The following is a 23262-nucleotide window of genomic DNA, read 5'->3' as shown; positions in this document are numbered from 1 at the left end:
TTAACCCAAATAAGTCCCTTCGTGTTCATGCTGTTCTCATCCCCAAGCAGACCTCCTTCATATTCTATGGTATTGTCATTTTTCTCACAGATTGTGGACATCTTTGAAAGTCAGACTGCAGAAAATGGGATATCAAAAATCCACGTTGACGTGGGAATTTGCTATTCTACATATTCCATTGATTCATCTTTCAAAAGTTGATATTCATGTTATCATTTTTATTTGCTCATTACTAAAACTTTATATAATACAAAATTGGATTGATCGTTCTAAATTAAAATGGGTTACTTTCCAGAAAATGGCTTTTAAATTTATTGATGCTCAAAGATACTTAGGTGGAAGTCCAAAAAAAAAGCTATTAGAAAGGTTGTGTTAGAAAAGGTTCTAAACATATATTAAATAGTTAATGTTAAATATATATTTTTTTCCTCCTCTCAGGTTGCCTAACTTGTATATAGTGTACATATGGTGTATGTTTTATTTCTAAATAACTTATCAAAATCTCATGAAGGTTGTTATCACTAGATGAATTGTTATATGTTCATTTATGCCTTCTTGTTATGTATAATCTTTTAATTGTCTTGCTATTCATATAATTAATAAAAATATTTTGAGAAAAAAAAATCTATAGTGGGGCGGGCAACTGCAAAAGCCACCAAACTTAAACTACAAACCAAAAATAGGGAGGGGGGTTGGGACAAAACAGTTTCAACAGAGATCTAAGCAACAACTAACAGTACAAACTTTAAAACCAAAAAATATACTCAGCTCTGTATATTTGCAGATCAGTCTCTCAGAACAGTGAGACAACAATTTCAACACAGATCTAAGCAACAATTAACAAACTCTATAATCAAAAAAATATACTCAGCTCTCTATATTTGCAGATAGTCTGTAAAGCAGTCTCTCAGAACACAGGTTCCAGTAATTTAAATATACAGAGCCGAGTACATTTTTTGGTTTTAAAGTTTGTACTGTTAGTTGTTGCTTAGATCTCTGTTGAAGCTGTTTTAGGTATAGGGGCCTGACCATGCAGTCTGGGCGTCGTTTTCTGGGCATGGATCGAGTTTTAGGCCTTGAAGAGGAAGATGGCGTTGCTTTAATATGCAAGTCAGTAGGCCTGAATACACCCTCAGAAGCCGGTGCCTGCACAGCGGCTCCAGACCCATCCAAGGTAGAGACATATGCAGATTCCACAGTCGAAGCATCTCGCGGCATACCGGACTCCAAATGGGTCTCGGTAGAGGCCTGCAAATCTGAAGTAGCGGGTATCAGTGGCTGCGAAAGCACCTCAATGAATACCGGCGAGCTGCCGACTAGCTTAGGAGAAGCCTCGTTGGCAGCTTTGAACCTATGTGGTCTGTCTGTATCTTTGCATTTTTTCGGAATGTCGATAGTCGGGTGGCTTACTGAAGCCATTTCTGGATAATTGAACCGAGTAACAAAATATTTAGATGCGAAAATGAAGTGACGACGAATAGTACGAGGTTTGACTAAGGCACAAAACCGACTGCGAGGTACATCGTAGTCTGAGCCTAAGCAAAGAACGCAGTACGAATGAAAAATCTTTATGAGGTATTTGCTTTCCACAAGAAATACAATTGTTAACTTTTACTGGCATCTGTTTAGAGCAAGAAAAAGGATCCCCAACAGGGTACTTAGCTTAGCTGAAGACTTCGTATCTGAAACTTGAAAATGAATATTTCAGGGGTCGGCCGACCGGCACTTGCGAACTGCTTCTGCTTCGGGCACCGCACGGCAAGAAAGATTGATGTAATGGCGCCAGCTGCATGCTTCATACCCCTGACTACCTGACATCATGGAAGATGAGACAGCAACCAACACAGGACCCAAGACTTTGATAATCAGGCCGAGTGAGAGCTACCTGCAAGCATATAATCCAAATGTGAGGACTGAAACAGTGAAACACGAAGAACATCTGCATTTTATGGAATGCCTGGTAACCTGGGATGAAACTGCCGGGGAGAAGAAAGGTGGGATTTTGCTGCAGAGTCTGAGAGATCTGCCAGCAATTTAGAGGCCTGTGAAAGGAGGGCCAGACGTGTGCGTCTGATAATTAATGGCCCTAAAAGCCAGAGTAGAAGAGGTGCATACCTTTTTCTCAATTCTCTCTCCATCATTTTACTGTCCTTATCTGAGGGCAGGAGGTTGGTGGTTTTATCAGCAGAAAGAGACAGAGATCACAGCTGGGTCGGCATGAAGACATTTGTACAGGTAACTACTGTCTTCAGGAACTTTATATAACCTGTGTGGCCTTTTAGGAGCAGGAGGTTGTGAATCAGGGCCTTTTGATGCTACTAGAAATGCATCTTGGAAAGCTGGCAAACAGGTAGAATGGCTGAAGGAGTAGGAAAATCTATTTGTAAGAGGTCACAGTACCTCTTTTGTACTTCTGAAACCTGGGAGCTTTACCACTTGAAAAATTCCCTTATTCTGGAGATAGTTTCTCCAAATGTAATATCCTTTACAGGAGAATCTCCACCGTTGGAATCAACTTCAGGGGAGGCATAACCCCAGAAGAGAGTCTATTTGAGTTGAGTAGGCTAGGGACTCATCTGAAGACGATTCATCTTCAGAGGCCTCTTGTTCAGCAGATGAAATCCCTTGAGAAAAGGCTTGCCAGTATTGGGAAGGCTCCTCACTAGGAGACGCATGTTTCTATTTGTGGTTCCTCTTGAGAGGAAGGCCTACCCTAGGCTGGGATGGAAAGGCCAGATGTAGGCCTAGGCTCCAGCCCTAACAATCTCAATGGAAGGGGCAAGAGGTACTATGAGGAACGTTTGAAGGAGCGAGCTGCAGTTCCCCCTTACCATCCATATCGGACATTTGCGATATCTCTGCGGATGTGCTGACGGAGCCCTACCTAGCTTCTTCTAAATCAGTTCCCACCGAAGGAGGACCAGACACCGTACGTACCTCTGGGCATTCACCAGCTTCAAGAGGGATGTCCGGAATCACAGGTGCAGGCAAAGAGTCAGGCCTTATCTTTTTTGCCTTTTTCCTTTTTCTTCAGGGGCTCATCTGATGGACCTGGAGTACCTTCCATACCTAGAGCTAGTCGCTTTAGTCTCTGGTTTTCAAAATATATATTAAGGGCAGACAGACGACTGTGGAGTGTTTTAGGGACAAATGCCTGACAGATGGCAAAGGCGTTGTAGTCTTGATCAGAACTCAGACAGAAAAGACAGTGGTTGTGGTTATCTTTGAGTGGAATCTGTCTTCCACAGTGGCACTTGTCCTTCTTGGATGACATTACCCTCTAACAAGCATGTGCAGCAAAAGTGTAATAAAGGTTTTCCCCAACAGGGCACTTAGCTTAATTGTAGAAAATGATGGAAGCAGTCATTCAGACTGGCCATAGAGAAGTTCTGAGGATGGTATGTGCAGATGTCACTTTTATGGATGATGCTGGTTGCTCTATGTGCAACAATCACATGTACCTTGCAGCAGCTTAAGTCTTTGGTATACTGGCCGGACGTTCGGGTCACTTGGGCAGGGATCTTTCTCATGTTATGAATACAGCAACACGGGAATAGAAGGACATCTGGAGGTTACAGAAGGATAATCAACCATTGCTCCAAAGTGTATGCAGAAAATCCTATTATAATACACAACAGCCAACACCAACACCACTACATAAACAATCCATTACTTATAATCATGTCACTGGACCAGCATGGGATGTAGGGCTGGCAATATATGTGTCTGCTAACTAAATGACCTAGTGGAATGTCTCCCTGTGTGATACACTGATAATGCTCAAATGAGTGCCACATGGTGGAATTATGGGAACTGCCTGGATGACACACACACCTAGTATACAATACCCTGTGCACTGCACACCACCTGGCAGTTGATACGATGGAAACCCTTTTGAATGACACAATGAACACAAAGTGGAACAGGTGGAGTGCAATGTGGATGTAGTCATTGGCCCCCAGGATATCACTGAAATGGGCTAGGTCATAGAATACGCACATACTGATAGTTTTCTACTCTGCTGCCTGCAAGAACCACATCTACTCTTGCAAATGAATCGGCATCACATATATGAGCTGATGCAGGATTCATGAGGCTGAGGCCTGCAAAACTACTAACATGCCCCCCACTTGGACACTGAAAGGTCACTGTGGCAAGAATGGTTAATGCTGCACAAACCACTGTGTTTATTGGGATAGGCATTCCAGACACTCCTTGATCCCATTTGAAGACAGCAACAGTCAACCAGCTCCTGTATGTCATCTTTGATACATGGTAGCAGTCAACTATGCCCTGGCTGTGGTAGTCATTGTATAATAGCCTCTGAAGGACCCTTCTACAATAAGGAGGAAAGCAGTATGCAGTTATCATGGATAGTGGCTTCCGCAACAGCTACTAACAATACTGAGTTGTTAATGGAGATGCTACTCTTAGTATCTTTGCCAAGTGATAGCAATGTTCACAGAAAAATGCTTGTGTATGAAAAAGCTGATCACTGTGGTTCATTGCTCTAGTTTTGTGTTTGGGAATCATGCCACTACTTATGTTTACATTTGCATGCAATGTATAACCTGCTGTACTTCAAGGTACAGTGATCATCTCAGTGTCGGTCTCTGAACTGACCCCTCCTTGTGCTGCCACTCAGCACTCTACTTTGATTAAGGCAGTCCAGTAACAGTTTCTGAATACCCCACCCCAGTCTCCCAAACTGACAATTTCATAAAAGCATTCATAAGAAAACGACATTATTCAAAATCCAAGGATAACTAGTCATGGTTCAAAATTCCTCTTTTTCTAATGAAGACATAAGACACATATGGGCTAGTCAAAGTTATCATAATGAACCTTCAGTCGGCCTTCAACCTTCTGAGTCTGACAAGCAAGCAAAGATGCTGGTCATTGGATATGCACTTTCTTGAACTATCCAAATAGACTCTGCAATGTAGTGGTAATCCAAAGTTAGGGCTTAAACCTCTGTTGGCTCCTGCACACGTTTATGCTCAAAGATCTACCCAAAAATGGTGAGAAGGTACTCTCCCACTACTTTACACTGCCACAGAAAAATTACAGCAACTTTTCTAAGGATTCTCATTTATTTGCTGAGAACAGTATCAGTTTGGCAGTAGATATCACCTTAAAGCTGTCTGTTTCATGCAGTCACAGATTCAAAGGCAAACATCAGTAATGGGGACCTTGCCCTTGGAAACAAAAGCAAGCAATGGTTCGTTTTCACTTTTTTTTTTGAAAGGTTGTTGCAATTTCTCTGTAGTTTTAACATCTGAAGGTTCCTAACCATTTGCAGCAGAGATGGAAAGAACTTCAGCTTTTCTTTTCCACTTTTCTCAGCCTTATCTTTTTGAAGAATTGACCTATTGGGTTACTTACCTTCAAAATGATTTTCCTACAGGTAAAACAACTTTCTTTACAGACTTTATTAATGTATTAATGTACATATTTTATTTACCTGTTTGTTAACTGTTAACCAGGTTGTTGAACTGGTCTACTTCAATGTCATGACCTGGGCCCAGTGAACGTACAGCATATAAAATGCAACAAACTGCAAAGTACATATGGCGAAGGCAGGAATACAGCAGTGCAGTTATTTTGACAGTACAGTACTTGCAATATTAACATGCTGCAGCAGTTCTGTAGTCATTTGAACACACTGCATAACACTGGAAAAGTACAAAAGGAATGATGAATACTATCCAGTGTCCCAAAAACAAGTACATATGACTTCACTTTGAAGATTTTTTAACTTGGTTTTGAAAGAAGTTAAGGTATGTTGATTTCTTACTTCATCTGATACTTTTTTTCTACTTAGCTGGACCCAATTCGGAGAAGGCTCTTTTTTCTGTAAAAGAAATGCTTTCAAGGCTGTAAGCTTCTTTATTTTAGTGGCCCTACTAAAGCTACAATTTGAAATTTGTAATGAAAGCCAAGAGGAAATACCAGCTTACTACCAAAAGAAGGGATGCTTGAAAGGGTACTTTTAACTGTAGAATCTTACTTGATATATTTTCTTTTCTTACCAAAGTATGACTGACATTGTCTTTTTACCCATGTTCTATATCTTTTACCTGGAGTGTTTTTATTAATTCTTGTTATATTACTATGCTCAGCATACATGATGTAACCTGTTTTGTGTATTATGCTGGATGTACTGTATTTGTATAACTTGATGTTGGAGCTTTTCTCCCCGGGCCTCCGCTGAAAATGGACCTGGTCCAGTCGGAATTTCCCGGTTAACAAATGTAAAATAAAATAAAATAATAAATAAATATCTCAGAAAATAGCAATATGCAACAACTATGGGTTCAGATTCACAAAATATAGTGCAATATTTATCAAATGGAAAGTAGATTAAAAAAACTACGCAGGAATAGAACACACAGTCAGTAACAGTTATTACAGAATGTGAGATATAAAGACTGGAGTAATGGAGAGGATTATGACCATGTGTCTAATCACAACCAGCTTTTTATGTGTTTGAGACATGAATTGTCAAGAATTTCACTTTGAAAGTCTGTTTTTTTCCCTGACAATGGAATGTAATAACAGCACTCCAAGCATAGCAACATTTTGTACATACTGCAAACATCAGCTAATGCTACAGAACTTTAAGATGCATGGCATTATCCTTACCCTCATACAGGGGCTAGGGCCATTAAGTACTTGGAAATGAAGTGAGGGGGGTGATACTAGCAAACATAAGTTAATTTTTTTATAATACTGCTGCAAACACCTTCCACAAAGAAGAAAATCAAAATGACTACTGAAAAATAGTAACAAAATACACTACCAATAATTAGCGACAACATACATATCTTCATGTCGTTCCATAGACTTTGTATTACAAGATCATGAAGAACGCAATTTAAATTTATAAAGTAAAAGCCTAAACAAAATGAGACTTGTGGCAGAATAAAGTCACACACAACAGGCCTAATTATGTTTCAAAAACTGATTTTTAATGGAGCTTACTTACACTTTCGAAGGAGCTCAAGGTGACTCCAAAGTATTTCTCCTCGAGGGACTCTCTGAAAGAATTCGTCTTGTGACAGGAGACAAAGCTCCCGTCCTGGAATGGTAATGTTACTGATGTCTATCTCTGTCATGCCAAACTCCTTCATCACCCAGACTACCCAGTGGAGAACGTGCTCTGAAGTCCACTGGACTGGATCTAACATTTGCAAATAGGAAACAAAAAAAAAAGCACATATTATATTCAGCTAAAGGGCAAATGACTTACAAAGTAGCCAAGTAACAAAATGTATTTCAATAAACAATAAGAAAGAAAAACAAATTTCCTATATGTACTATTTTCAAAAGTCAGCATGGAAAGTTGTTTACAAGTTAGGTAACCTATTCCTCTGGGGTAAGAAAGGAAAAGAACAGTTGTGCGAGTACACTCATCGTAACAGTAGATGTTGAAATAACAAAAAGTTATGAACTTACCATAATGCTAGATCCATGTTGTCTTCTTCCGCCCATGTCAATGGATGATAATTGGATATGAGCACTGGCACCCTTTTTCAGGATCTTGGATCCAGGGCTCAGGTTCCTCCCCTACCCATATTTCCTTTCCAGTCTTACAATACCTAATACTGAATTTTCCCACCTGCATCTTACACATATCCCTAACTAAAGGTAATAGCCTGAGATAACCCATCTGGAAATAGTCTTCTTTGACACAGGCCGTCCCCTCCTTACCTTCACAAGAAATGAACTGATCAGAAGTTCTGAACGATTTTATTTTGTCAAGGTAATATCAGTCACATGTGGACATCCAATGTTTGACGTATCCTTTCTCTCTCATTTTTGGGGCCTGGAAAGAAAACAGGTAATGGACAGATTGGCTTAAAGTAAAGTCAGGTACCACTTTAGGCATGAAAGATTAGATTCAAAGAAGACATGTCAATGTCAAAGATAAGGCTGACCCAACATAAGAACTAGCAACTTAGATTATCTTCTTGAAGAGGTAAGAGAAATCTGCAAAACTGTTTTCCATGTTAAGATCCTCAGGTCAACCAGATGAACTGGTTCAAATGAAGCAAGTATAATTAAGATCCTGAGAAGGAGCCTCCACTTTTCTATATATACACACACACACACACACACACACACACACACACACACACACACACACACACACACACACACACACACACACAACATAAAAAGTATACACACCTCTGTTAAAATGGCAGGTTTTTGTGATATAAAAAAATGAGACCAAAATAAATATTTTCAAAACGTTTCCCACCTTTAATGTGACCTATAACCTGTGCAATTCAATTGAAAAACAAACAAATCTATTAACTTTTTATAGATCAGTAGATCGAACTTTTAAATGTCCGAACACGATATGGCCAAGACCATAACATCGAACATTTAAAAGTTTGAAAACTGAAGAAAAAAAAAAAACAACAAACAAACCAAAAAAAAAACGAAACCTGTGTAGCAGGGGGGGGGGGCACCCTGCACCCCCACACCCCCCGTTACTTAAATATACCAACTCCGAGATCGCACTACATTGTGGAAAAGGGAAATCTTCCCATTCCTCACTGTACGTGGATCTCCATTCAGTCGGTTCAAACTTTTAAATGTTCCATGTTATGGTCTCGGCCATATCGTCTTCAAACATTTAAAAGTTCGATCTACTGAAGGGGACCCATATATATGGATTCACTTTAGAAGCTCAAAATACTGAAATATCGAAATTCAGTATTTCGCGCCTATAAAGTGGAATCCTTAAAAGAACGAAAACTCAGAAGCGTGAAATTCAAAATCTCACATAATGGAGATTTTGAATTAGCGCTTCTACTCTACACAAACACACACCTTCCTCCCCACACACAAACACAAGCTCTGTCCTACACCCCCCTACTTAAATATTCTAACTCCGAGGTCGCACTACATAGAAAAACACACACAACACCACCACACAAGCTACATTCTCCTCACACACGCACATTACAGCAACAAAACACACTAACACACATCACAGCCCCTACCCAAAACCCAATCTGTGGTATGCGAGGTTTTGAATTTTGTGCTTCTGAAATTTGGATTCCACTTTATGGGCGCGAAATACTGAATTTAGATAATTCAGTATTTCGAGCTTCTAAAATGAATCTATATATATGTGTGTGTGTGTATATAGATTATATATATATATATATATATATATATATATATATATATATATATATATATATATATAATGTGTGTGTGTATATATATATATATATATATATATATATATATATATATATACACATACATATATATATATATATATATGTTCCGTGTGTGTGTGTGTGTATATCTATATATTTATATATATATATATATATATATATATATATATATGTGTGTGTGTGTGTGTGTGTGTATATAAATATATATATATATATAAATATATTTATTTATACTCATACTATTTATATATATATATATATATATATATACACACACACACACACACACATATACGGTTCTACCTGACATAGTCGAAACCACACAACACCGACAACGACATCACCGACACCACATAATCGACAGTGCATTAACACAAAACCTCACATACCCGACAACGAAATAACCGACGGTACACAAACACGAAACCCCATACACTGCACACACCACAACAACCACACCGAATAACAAAACACATCCCCATTCCACAAACCACACACACAACACAAGCACACCAAAATCCTTACAAACCCACACTAAACCTTACATACACAACTATCGACAACCCTAACCCTAAGGTCCGTCACTATCGCACACGTATTCCTAACCCGCCTCACTTAACCCGCCCCTAACCCAAAGTCTATCCCTACCGCACACTTACCTAACCCACTCCCTAACCCTAACTCACTTAACCCACCCCTATCCCCACAGACCGTCAATATCCACACTTACCTGACTCGCACCCTAACGTCCGTCACTACCGCATAGTCACACAGCCTTTTCCCATGTCGGCATCCTCGGCGTCGGTGTTGTCATCCGTCGTGTCGGTCTTCTGCATTGTCGATGTTCTGGCACTCGCGATTCGCGTCGGTCTTCTGGAGCTCGGGATTCCGTTGTCGGTGTTCTACGCTGTCGACTAAGTCAGGTAGAACCACATATACATATACACACACACACACACACACACACACACACACACACACACACACACACACACACACACACACACACACACACACACACACACAGCATCCCTTCCAAAAACATTTTCATGAGATTGCTCTGAAAGAGGGGAATCCATGAGCAGATATGCTGAAATGGACAAAAAAATAACCTTGACAGAGAATGGATAGTAACTCACACAAACACTGTAAAACTAGAGAATAACTATCCCTGAATGGGTGCTGGCTGCTTTGCTGGAAACAATTAGAGGACTTTCCCCATTTGCTAATATATGATTTTCTAGTAGCAGGCTTTCTTGACTCCAATAGTACCTGCTGCACGTCCTCAGTAAGCAGGTGCCAAAAGGGTATTAAGACCCTCTTGTTCAGGCATTCAGTTTAAGTTGTTTTGGGTCAGGGCATATCAAATACTTATTCTTGTGCAAGTAGATGTAGTTTGTGAGGCAGCTTGCGGTAATTGCCTTTGGACAACTCCAAAAGAACAGTGAATCTGCTGCGACAGTTGGTTTTGTTTCTTGCCAAAACTGGATGAGGAAGCAGAAAAAAAAAAACATTGGATACTCCACCCTACATGTAGAAAAATGGGGCTGATGATGAATTTTGTACTGAAGGAACTGTAGGAAGCCTGTATACATCTGCTTACCAGCATTTTGCTGAGATGGTTTTGTTCCTTGCCAAAACTGGATAAGGGAGCAAGGAAAGTCCCATCTCTTTACCTCATTCTACCTAATAGACTCCTTCTGCACTTGTTTTTAGTCATTTTTAATTTAACTGCATGTTTTTAAACTGTTTGGTCAAACACTGCTACATACTCGAGTGGGCTAGCTTGCACTGCATTTGAATCGTTTTTACTGCTGTCTTAGCTACTTCTCTGTATGAAAAATAAAATCTATGCCTGTTTCCTACCTTTCTGGCTGTAACTAGTGTAATCCAGATTCAGACTTGCTGTATCCAGGATTGTATGTAAGCTTCTGAGCCCCCCCCCAAGCTTTCTGTGTTGGAGGGAAGCCTACTAGCTTATCAGTGGGAGTGGTAAGCACTAGGTAACCTATCTACCACATAAGGAGTGGTTCTGGCCCAAAAATTCTAGTTATTGGCCGTTTGGGCAGTTTTTCCATTTCTCTCAACTTTCTGATTTAAAAGCCCGCATTTGCACTTGTTCCCCCCCCTTTCCTGTAACGAGTTTAGTCCAGACACAGATTCTTAGTTTTAGCACTTGAATTTGCTTATTCCTGATCAGAACTTGTAGTAAGCACGAAATAACCTACTAATTACTACAGCACTCAACCTTCCTCATTACCTACAGGAAAACAGTTTTGGTACTTACTTTCCTCACTTGCTTAGAGAAAAACAGTTCTTGTACTCGCTTATCTAGAGGAAAATATTTTTTTATTCAGGCATGTCCAAGGGTCAGCTTCCAGTGTTCGCTCTTGTCTATATGAAGAATCTGGGCATCTTGGGGCAATGTAGAAATTGCCTCGTACACAGACAACCCTCTCCTCCTACCACCCAACACTACAACCTGTGAGAGATGCACTTATCTAGCCAAACTCGAGGTAAAGCTATCTCCAACCAAGACTGAACTTGACAGTCACGAGGAGAAGGTAAACACTTGCACCACACCACACTCATCACATAGTCTCACTACATCTACACCACCAAAATCCACACATAGAAACACAAAAACAATCGCGGAGGCTCTCAATAATCTGCTCATGCAACAGAGACCTCCAAAGCAGAAATGCATGCAACCTCCACCCCCCAACACAACCCAAATGACACACAGCCTGCAGACTCAGTGTGCCACTTAACCACAGCCAATAAGGCAAAACAACGTACCCAACATACTAGTCATAGGCGACTCTATAGTCAGGCACACTGCTGTCCCACTCACCAGGCTAAACAAGGAGAAGGTTACTGTTAGAGGCCTGTCAGGTGCCAGGATCCACCACATAACCCACTCACTCAGGTCACTCCACAAGTACAAATATGACTCTGTCATTGTCCATGTTGGTGTGAACGACCCGAGACGTACCTCCCTGGACTACACGAAAAGCGACATGGAAGAGCTCTCTGATCTTGTAGCTCAGACAGGTATGACCCTAGCCCCGAGTAGCATTCTGCCATCATCCAGAATGATACCGCAGTACAAGGACAAAATGATTGACTTCAACAATTGGCTAAGCTTCTGGTGTCATTCTAAAGGGATCCAGTATCTGTCTGCCTGGGATGACATGGTCGACAGACCACGATGCTTTGCCACAGATGGCCTGCACTTGTCACCCCTGGGATTCTGGATACTGGCTAAGGTTCTTGCCGCCCCTTATAGTGCCTTTCTTAGGCAAGGTTCAAATTACAAATTCATCACCGCAACAGGAACAGGCAAGCAAAAACTGAGGGTGATGCTACTCAATGCTAGAAGTCTAAATCTCAAAATGCACTCACTCGAGGCACTCCTTAAAATGGAGAACACCTACATCTGTGCAGTGACTGAGACCTCGTTCAAGGCTCCAGAGAGCACGCCTGCACTACCAGGCTATAACTCATACCACACTTTTCGGTCATGTAACCTGGACCGGAACACCAAAGGCAGAGGTATATTCATTAAGGATATCCACACCTCCAGGCAAGTTGCTCAGCATAATGCAGCCGAGGTTATCCAAGTGCAACTAACTCTGGGCAAAACTGCAAACCAAATTGCAGCTTGCTACAGATTCCCCACCATGCCCCAGGATTCCCACTCCTCTTTTCTTGATGTACTGGAAAATATTAGGGTTCAACTAAACACCTTAATAATGGGCGATTTCAACTACCCCACCATTAACTGGGAAAACTACTCATGTACCAACTCTTTCGCTCAACGCTTTCTGGAATTCATAAACTCCAATGCCCTGGATCAACTTATCCACACCCCCATCAGGGGCAACAATATCCTAGATCTAGTCATTACCAACATGAGTGACCGGTGTTCCACACCTGAAGTTAACGCCTCATTGGTCCGATCCGACCATAAGCTAATTACCCTAGATATCCACATCCTGCCCCCACCCCCCCATTAAGGAAACCACGGTAAAACATTTCTCCAAAGTCAACTTCATGCTTCTTAAGACAGAAGTGGTGAACTTCATGACACCCATGCAGATGGACAATACAGTTACGACTACTGAAGCCTACACAATTGCACTTTATAAGCACTTACATGAGTGCATGGATCGTGCTATCCCAAACAAAACCAAGAAGCTATCCTCCAAAAAAAGGAAGCCAATCTGGTGGTCCCCTGCCATAAAAAAACTGTACAACACAAGGAAGTAACTGGTGCAAAAGAGAGTAAAATCCCATGAATGGAGGAGCTCCCTGGTCAGCCTCAGTAAGAAGCTGCGATCCCTGATAAAATCCTCCAAAACTAGTTACGAAAACAAAATCCTCACTCATTCTAACGACAGTCACAAACCATTCTATAGCTATGTCAAGAATCTCAATGGCAACACTCAGATCTGCTCTGAGTTACAGCACAATAACACTAACTATACAGACCCAACTAATATTGCCAACATCCTGGCAGATAGGTTCAGTGCTAACTTTACCCCCCTCCCCCCCTAAAGAGCCCATCTCTATACCGGAAGAATGCAAAGTTCCTGTAATCACGGCTGCACAGGTAAAAACCACACTCTCCAAAACCAAGTACACAGCATCCATGGGACCAGACAACATCCCAGGCTGCTTTCTACACAAACTACAGAACGAACTGGCACCCCACCTAAGTACCATGTTCAGTCATAGCCTCACCTCAGGCTTTTTGCCCGCTGAATGGTGCACAGCAACTGTTATCCCACTCCACAAGGGGGGAGCCACCACGGACCCTGGGAACTACTGCCTCATTAGCCTGACGAGCCTGGTCTGCAAGGCCATGGAACGTTATAATCATGGAACTTATAAACAAAGACACTGGTAATCTCCAAACTCTGGACCCCACCCAGTTCGGGTTTGTAAAAGGCAGATCATGTCTCCTAAACCTGATCGACTTCTTTGAAGCAGTCAGCAAAGACATAGACGAGGGTAAGGTGGTTCACACAGCCTATCTAGATCTAGCCAAGGCTTTCGACACCATCCCCACTCTGGAATTATAGATAAACTCACTAAACTAGGAATAAATCCCTATGTCACAAGATGGGTTGTTAGCTGGCTCACTGACAGAACACACACTGTGAAAATAGACTCCAAATCCAACTTCAGACCAGTGACAAGTGGAGTAACCACAGGGTTCAGTCCTAGTTCCTCTACTGTTTGGTATCTAATTCTCTGAGGTACAGGCTAACACAGAAGGTCACTGGCTAACGAAGTTCGCAGATGACTGCAAACTAGGAGCCATAATCGAAACTTCTAACGATGTGGACATCCTACAAAATGGCCTCACTGAGACAGATGCCTGGTGTCAAAGCCATGGTCTCAAGCTCAATGCCAAAAAGTGCATTGTCATCCCCTTTTGGTAAAAATTCTGTACCCATGAACTACAAGATAGGCGGTAGTATATTTAACAATGAAAGTGTGATAAGAAACCTTGGGACACAGGTGGACAGTAGTCTCCTTTGATAATCACATCGCCACAGCAGTCAGTAAATCCTTCTAAGTGGCACACCTCATCACAAAAGGTTTCTCATCCAGAAAAAAAGAGGTCATTGTTCCCCTCGACTCATCACTCAGACAGATTACAGAGTACAACGCCCCTTTTGGTATGTACCTCACAAGACATCTACAACAACTGGAAAGGCCGCAGAAATACCTCACAAAGAGGATTACCAGCCTCAAACAGATTCCCTATGCATCAGAGGTGATCTCTGCCTAACACAGAAAGCTATGTCAAACCCAGAGCTGTTGGACATGCTCCACTTAAAGACGTCCCTATCCCTCTGAGCTACACACTCTAGGGACCTAAACCTTGTCACCGGAGGGATAGATTTCTGTCCCAGAGGCTGCCCATACTCGGGAATAAACTACCTATCTATATCAAACAAAGCCCCTCATTAGTACTCCAAGAAAAATCTTGATGATTGGATGGGAAATGGGAAATTCACCCCGGGGATCACTTCTGTGGCTCTGCTCGACAGTGGCACAGGAAAATAATTTTCTTGGGTGGCAAAAGCCAGGGTACCTTTTTGTGCTGGGCTTGTATAGGCCCTGGGGCCAATAGCCTAGTACATACCTATGAACCTAGAAAGGTGGCTTGAAAAGTTGAGAGATTCCCTACAACAGCTTACCCCTTTCATCACATTTTAATAACTTCTGCAGCAGATAGACCAAAAACTAACTATCCAAAGGTAAATTTAAAATCTCATTTTTTTTTTGCATCCTCCAGGAAGTTCTGAGAATAAAGCAAGACAAACTTTCTCAATACAGTACCAGTGGCAAAAGCCCTGGATACATTACCTAGAGTAAAAAAAACACACTTTAAACAGTAAGTAGGTACCTCAGAAACATAAGAAACCAAATCATACAAATCATTTTCCTTAGCGGGAGAAACTGCATTTAAACATTCTTTATATTTTCAAAATTAGTCAGCATACACTTTAACATACGAACCTGACAATTCAAAATTCTAAAAATTAAAACTGCAGAAGCGTAGAATTTTTCTGAAACTTAGCAATAGCTTTACCATCCTTGTCAGAAGAAAGATTAGAATTAAAATGCTTGGAAGCAGCTAGACTGACTGAAGCTATAGCTGCTGGGGTCAGGTCTGGGAAGACTGTATAGAAATTTGAAAGACTAAGAAAATTTGTGTACTATCTACTTCCTTAGGTGCAGCAGGCTGGCTATCAGGGGAAAAAAAAGCACAGGCTGTGACAAACACATTCTCCACTGACGACAGCACTGGGGGATAGGAGGAGGTTCTTGGAATTCCAGTTATTATAATTCATAGTATTTTCTTAGGGACCGGGAAACCTCAGTGTTCTCCTGTGGGAAAAAAAATGGCATATTCTGGAAAGAGCCTACGAGAAAAATATTTGACAGGGAGATTCAGATATCATGCTGTCCTCAGAGTCCAAATCAGAAATATAAGGAGAAAAACCTGCATCTGCCTAATCACATTCCTTTTCAAACTCAATTTCTTGAATCTTTTCAGGAAAAGAGTAATCCTTTTTTCCTCTTACCAGAAACCACCCAAGAAGGATTACAAGATCCTGAACCAAACTTAAACTACTCCTGTCCAAAGAAAATGGAGCAGAAGAATATGTGTGTTTAGTTTTCTGTTTCTTTTTGACATTTAAGCTACGCAAACGGGGTTATTAATGGCCCCAACAGCTTCCACAGGGATGGGCACAACATTCTGACTAAGCAGGGGCACTCTCCCTGCCCCTTCTCACAACATTGACAAAAGTAGCTCTTCCTTGCTCAGTGAGGAGATCCCAACACCCACAGAGGATTTGGCTAACCCCTAGGTCCATAGTCACTGTATGGGCAACACCAAAGGGATCCAGGGAACAAGAGGAGTTGTCTGAGGAACTAATTTTGCCCATAGCAGAGTCACGACCTGCGGTTGAGGCAAACTGCTAGCCTGCTGTGGTGGCAATGGCTGTGCATTTAAATTTTTCTTTTCATGGGTGGAAGAAAGACAGACCACGGGACCAGTAGTTTGTTCCAATATCAAGCCAAAAATTGTGCTTCTTTCCCAGGGAAACTAAGCAGCACAAGCCAGTAAAATTTTAATAGTAGTATAAAGTCACTTTTTTCAATAAAGTAAAAAACACTCAGAAGCATTTTACCAGCCCCATAAATAATTTAAACAGTTTTTTTCCACAGAGAAAAATACTTTTAGAATGTTTAAATCACATTTTAAAATTTCAAACAGAAAAGTGTACCAACATTTAAAAGTAAAGCAAATTCAAATGACAGTCAATAAAAATACAAAAAAGCTAAATTCACTAACTGAGAAAGGATATCAAAAAATATCTTAGATTATGCAAAATAGTTTGGTAAAAGTATTTATCTGAAACGATTAAGTGCTGAGCCCTCAGATAACATCCGAACCAAACAGGTGGCAGGCAAGATCTGATGTATCATATGGATGGAAGGAAATTATGGATTGGGGTGGAGTCTTAGCCTTGGATCTCGGAGTTTGAAAAAAGGTGCCAATGTCAGATCCATAATCCGTTGAGTTGGATGGAACAGACACTGGATCAGGATCACCACTTCAGCACAATTCCTTATACAGAGGAATCTGCGACAGGCATTCTTCCAGCCAGATATTTACACTACCAGGACATCCCTAGAGCACGTTTTTTCCTCCTTACACTGAGGATGTCAATATGACACTGCTGTAAGCATATGTCCTTTTTCAACAAAAATCTGCAACACGTGCTCAGTTCTTCTAGGAAAACATCCAACAAAGCATAGTGAAAGTAGGGCAGAAACCCTATACAAAGGTTCCTTAGAAGCCCAACAAGGAATCCTGTCAGGTGAGAACTGTGCTGGCTTTGGGTAATTATTCTTAGACCTAAGGAAGTGACCCTACCCCATTCTAAGGGGCATTACTTCTCTACCACCCTTATAAATGAGGTGGGTGATGAATAAAAAGTAATATGAAGATAAACTGGGCAGTGATCCCTGTACTTGACCAGCTATGATTACTGCATGTACTAACATGACTGTGTGATGTACAATGTTAAGGATCAGTTTTGCAGTACAATAACCTACACATGGAAGGTGTACTACACTAGTTAAGTTACCCAAGGAGAAGCCTTACCCCAAACTAGAGAGGAATTTACAATATGCCATAGACATTGAGTGAATTTGCCCTGCTTCCTGAATGCACACAGTGTTTGTAGACCAGGATGCAGTCTCATACATACTCTGAGCTGAAACAATTCTACAGAAAGGTGTTATAGTGGCAGGTAGTCTGAGGGAATGTGTTCTGACCAGTCTCCTCAAGCACCTTCCCATGAAAACCATACACAATGTGATTCAGTTACAGCTAGTCAATAAAATTTGTCTGGACAATATTTTCTGCACTCCACTGAAAAAAAGAGAGCCTAACAAATTACCCAGTCTAAAATCACTGGGTCTGCTAGTGTAATATCTCAAAAAGCTGTGCATGTCCATCATATCCAAGATTCTTTCTAAGTTGTTTGGGTAGGAGACCAGTAGCCAGACAGTTTGAAATAAAGCGAATTCTGATACTACTTTAGGCATGAAGTGGTACTGGTTCAAAGGACTGCTCTTGTCCTTATTAAGACTGTATACAATTCTTTATAAATATGGTTTGCAGTTTAGATTATTCTAGCATAGGAGAGAGAGCTACTAGAAAGAATGTTTCCCCAAAAAGGAATTTCAATGCGCTGAGATTACTAGCTCAAATGAGAAGAATCAAAGGAAAGAAGGATGATCTCCTGAGAAACTTGATTTGAAGGTCTCCTTGTAAGAGCTGCTAAACTCCTGACTGGGAGGAGATTAGGAGTTACAAAGGAAAAAGGTTCATATAAGTGTATGATTTTGTCAAAAAGCTCTGCCAAATGTCAGCACTGGTAACATACAGGAATAAAACCCTGACTATGGCCCATGAAACATTAAATCAATTAGTGGCTTGGACGCTTTAAGGAACTGGCAGTGGAGAATGGATGTGCCCATCCTTGTGAGGGAAAGGTGCTATCTGAGGCCATCCACTGCTACTACTCCTCGGAGAGGAGGGCACTACAAACAGTCCTCGAGGCAGGTGGTTGGTCACCCAAAACATTAGCATTACCTCTCATCACAAATGTGGGAAGCAGGTACCCACAATGGGAAAGACTCTGTGGTCCCCATAGAGACATATGTCTTCCCCACCTAGTAAAGGGGTTGAGCCACAATTAAAATATGCCCTCATTGCCAGAATACTGGTGAGGACACAAACCACTCTAGTCTTCCTGTACACAGCCTCCTCTGGCCAGCTCTTGGCCTCAATGGGTAGCAACACGGATGGGGAATAAAATGGCACAGCTGAAAGAAGACAGAAAAAAAAACCTTCCCAAGTATCTCAGAAAATTAGGATTAGTAACATCTAGAGGTGTACCATAACTTCTTCCAATTCGTAAAAATAATTCCTGGCCTCCTGATGCATGCATAGCATGTCAAGGCAGAATTCATCTTAAATGTCAAGGGAGAACTGATCTCAAGGTAAGACTAGGATAAGATCACCCAACCACTCTAGCCTGAGGTCTGAAAACATGAAAGCTGCCCTTCTGCTGTGTTTGGAGGTTGCAAAAGGACAGAAGTGGTAGATACTCTTTTGAAGTTCATTTGGACTAGTTGAGAGAACCACGTCTGTCTTGGCAAAAAAGGAGTCTTGCATTTTTCAGCACTTTTGGAAGGAATGGAAAAGGAGGGAAAGAAGGACGGCTACCTGGAGCACAACTTCTATACTTAAATACTGTCCCAGCAGATGAATTAGTCTACTGTTGGCATTTCCCACCTCCTCTCTATAGTAAAAAACAGTGTAAGCAGCTACTATTCACTCAGATTACTGGTTCTCTGCCTCTGCATTCTATTCAGGAAGAGGGTAAGTTGCTTGGAAATGTAATCCTTCATCCTTGCTATCATGCAAAGTTAGGATGTGTCTAGTAGAAACAATTATTTGAAAACGTGTACGCCAAAGATTCTACTCAGAAATGTTTCTGCATTTATGACTGCTTTTGAGCTTGAGTGGGTAATTTTTCCAACACCTTCAGACTCCCCGTGCATGTCCCTGTCTCAAGTACGATCTGAAGTATCTGTGATTAATGACACACTGAGCTCCTGAACAACAAATGGCAGTTATAAGTTGACCATGACCTGCTAAGTACATTGCAAACTTTCTCCTGCCTATTGTGATTGTTGTAGTGTGTGGCTATTCTGTTTCCATTGATACTTTAGGCTCCAGTGGATTTTCGCAGACTGGCTGAAGGGATGACTAACACAGAAGCAAATCTGCGATTACCTCCTAACTGCCAAGTCAAGCAACGTATTGATAGAGGCACTACCCAGGATGTAGGAGGTGCCAACCCAAGGCTTCAAACAATACCACCTCGTCCTGGTTGGTCAATGGGCCAAGCGCCTCTCTGGCACATCAGCTCCAGAATTTTGCTGAAAGAGGAATCTTTCAGAAGGGATTATAACGGCTGGGTACTTTTGAATCCCTGATGTTTTAAGATATGCAAATTCTGGTACTACACCACTTGAACACTCTGGGCACAATGGAAAGAAAAAAATAGGCAGAGAAATAAAACTGGCAATGTTTGTTTCCTGCTAAAACCTGACAAAATGCCGGTGGGCCTGTTCAATGGGGCTATGTAGGTAGGCATCTTTGCAATCCAGCTTCTGTGTCACAGGCAATAACTTTGAGCCTACAGGGTGCCAAGCAGAAATGAAACTCAGGAGTGATAAACACACTAAAGTAGGATCACTAAACACAGTGGGGTGAACTGTGTGTTAAAATTAACAATGGGGCTGCTTACATTATTCCCCTTTTCCTGAGTTAAAGACATTTAATTAATTAATTAATTAATTAATTAATTAATTAATTAATTAATAAGGAGCAGGGGTGTGAGGGACATACGCCCACATCAAGGGTAAATGGGGTGGACATTTACTTTAAAGGATTATGGTGAGGAAACCTTTTCGTAATTGTGCTTCTCAGTGTTGCCTATTACTTTATCACACTTCTGTCATGGAGCACAGTCTGTAGCATAACCATTTCTGGTCAGGTCTTAAAGGGCCATGTTTCTTTGATACCAGAAAAAACCTACAGTAGAAGCCTTATGCCTTCTTCTGCATGGAGTCGATTTCTAGGGTCTATATCACGCTGTCGAACTCTTAAAAGTTTCGAATGTCATACGGTCGACACCAGTAGAGATCTCCGATTTCACTTTTCTGCACTGTAGTGCAATCTTGGAGTTGGTATATTTAAAGAGCGCGGGGTGCAAGGGGGGCTTGCCCCCTGCTTAAACTGTTCAGGTAGGTTTTTCTTTGGTTTATTTTTTTTATTACATTTTCGAACTTTTAAAAGTTTGATCATATGATGTTATATGAAGTTTGAACTTTTAAAAGTTTGGTTATGTAATATAGACGCGATTTCTAGACCCCCTCCCCCAACTCATGGATAGTCAATACCTTTTGTGAAAGTTGGGACATGGAGAGTTGGTACACAAAGCTTACAACTTAGTGGTCCTTCTAAAAGAAGCAACTGATACTGGGAAACGGTCTTCCATGAGATATTTAATTCAGCAGTAGTAGCAAGGGGGGTACAGTAATCTTCTCCAGACAAAATACAAGTCTCTAGGATGAATCAGAGACCTGAGGAGGCCAAAGCAAGAGGGTATCTTACCATCAAGAGCAAGAGGGTATCAGGTATACCACTGTACCTTTCTCATGTGGAGTCTTGCCAAGGGTATGATGACAATCGTAGATGCCATGAGACCAAAATCCATCCCAGTGACTGAAGTCTGAGTGGAAAACCTTAGAAATAGATACACTTTTTTTTCCTGTGCAGGAAAAGTTCACTGAACTGAAGTGTCCTGCAGACTCCCAGGTACACATGTGATGGAGTCAAAAAAAAAAAAAGACTTGAATGCTCTCTTGGAACCCCAGCTTGTATAAGAGATCTCACCCCCAAGTGAGAGATTCCAGACACTTTGAAAGAGAGTCTGCGAAGAAAAGCAAATCATCTAAATATGGAATAATGTGGATACCCAGCAGCCTGCACTGAGCTATAACTAAAGCTAGACACTTTGCGAACACTCATTGGTGCAGTGGATAGTCAAACGTGTAAGGCAGAGAAAGTACAGTTGTGTGCACTTACCATAAATGTAGATGTTGGAGTGTACTCACTGGTGAAGTCATCACATTTGGGTTATCCCTGCCAGGGTAGCCCTCGGCCGGCCTGAATACCAGAGACTTAGTATTTCTGCGTCAGCTGCTGTCGCTTCAGGACTGACGTCAGGCTTCAGTAGTATAAAGTAAGGCAGCTGACGCCATTACATCAGTTTTTCTTGCTGTATTGTCAGAAGCCCCCCCAAGTGGGAGCCAGGTTATGGTGGAAGAACGCCACCAGCAGAAAGTAAACACAAAAGTGTTCCTTGTAAGGAAAGAGAGAGAGGATGGGAATGGAGGGAGGGAAACCAGGACTGCAACAGTGAATACATTCGAACATCTACATTTATCGTAGTAAGTGTACACAACTGTACTATGTTCTTCGTGTTTCACTGTTGCAGTCATCACATTTGGGTTGATTCCCAAAGCTGAGGAAAAGGGTGGAGGCAGTCAAGAAGACTAGGGGCTGGCTAGGATGCCCTGCAAGACTGCAGTGGCAAAGCCTGCCCTGGATTTGGAGAAGATATGCAGGTGGTAATGCTTGGTGAAAATGTGAACAGATGTCCAGGTGGCAGCCTCCAGGATGTCCCGGATGGGGACTCCTTTGAGGAAAGCTGCAGAGATGGAAGCTGCTCTGGTGGAGTGAGTTCTGACCCTCTTAGGGGGAGGTTTTCCATGTTGCTTAACAGAAATGTATGCAGTGTGCTATTCATTTGGAAATTGTTTGTTTGGAGATGGCTTTGCCATCTGCCCCTGCAGCAAAGCTAACCAGTAATTGATCAGACTTTCTGAATGATTTAGTCCTGTCTAGGTAGAATCTGAGCTGTCTATGCACATCTAGAGAGTGCATGATCCTTTCGCCTTTGGCTTGTGGGTAAGGTGGGCAAATGAATGGATTGGTTGACAGCCACACTGGACACCACTATGGGCATGAAGGATGGGTTAGTCCTGAAGGAAACCCTGTCAGCATGAAAGATGATGAAGGGCTCCACAGCCATGAGTGCTTGTAGCTCAAGAGACTTCTCGCTGAAGTTATGGCCAGAAGAAAAGCAGTCTTCCAGGAGAAAAATTTAAATTCTGCTGAAGATGATGGTTCAAAGGAGGGCAGGATGAGCTTTTCCAACACAAAGTTAAGGTCCCAAGCTGGAGTAGGTGCTCTTCTGCGTGTCCTCAAGTTGCTAGCCTCTCTTAGGAATTGTTTGATCAGAGGGTGTGTGAAAAAGGGGATGCTTAGTGTGGAAATGAGCAGAGATAGCAGAGGCATGAATTTTAATAGAGGAAAAAG

The 23262-nt window shown here is 41.6% G+C and overlaps 1 protein-coding gene across 1 annotated transcript in view; it reads right to left on the bottom strand.

Annotated features, from left to right (window-relative positions):
• The window catches only part of GABPA (GA binding protein transcription factor subunit alpha), a gene marked incomplete in the record, with an annotated part of 677711 nt that overhangs the window by 327230 nt on the left and 327219 nt on the right, over positions 1-23262 (bottom strand). Inside the window, 1 exon segment of the mRNA XM_044071362.1 lies at positions 6989-7183. Within this exon segment, the coding sequence (XP_043927297.1) occupies positions 6989-7183 (195 nt within the window).

The sequence above is a fragment of the Protopterus annectens genome, chromosome 5.part0 (assembly GCF_019279795.1).
Source record: "Protopterus annectens isolate FY-2018-M chromosome 5.part0, PAN1.0, whole genome shotgun sequence".
Lineage (NCBI taxonomy): Eukaryota > Metazoa > Chordata > Ceratodontiformes > Protopteridae > Protopterus > Protopterus annectens.
Note: the sequence above shows the minus strand (reverse complement) of the source record. Positions and strands in the feature narration are given on the sequence as shown.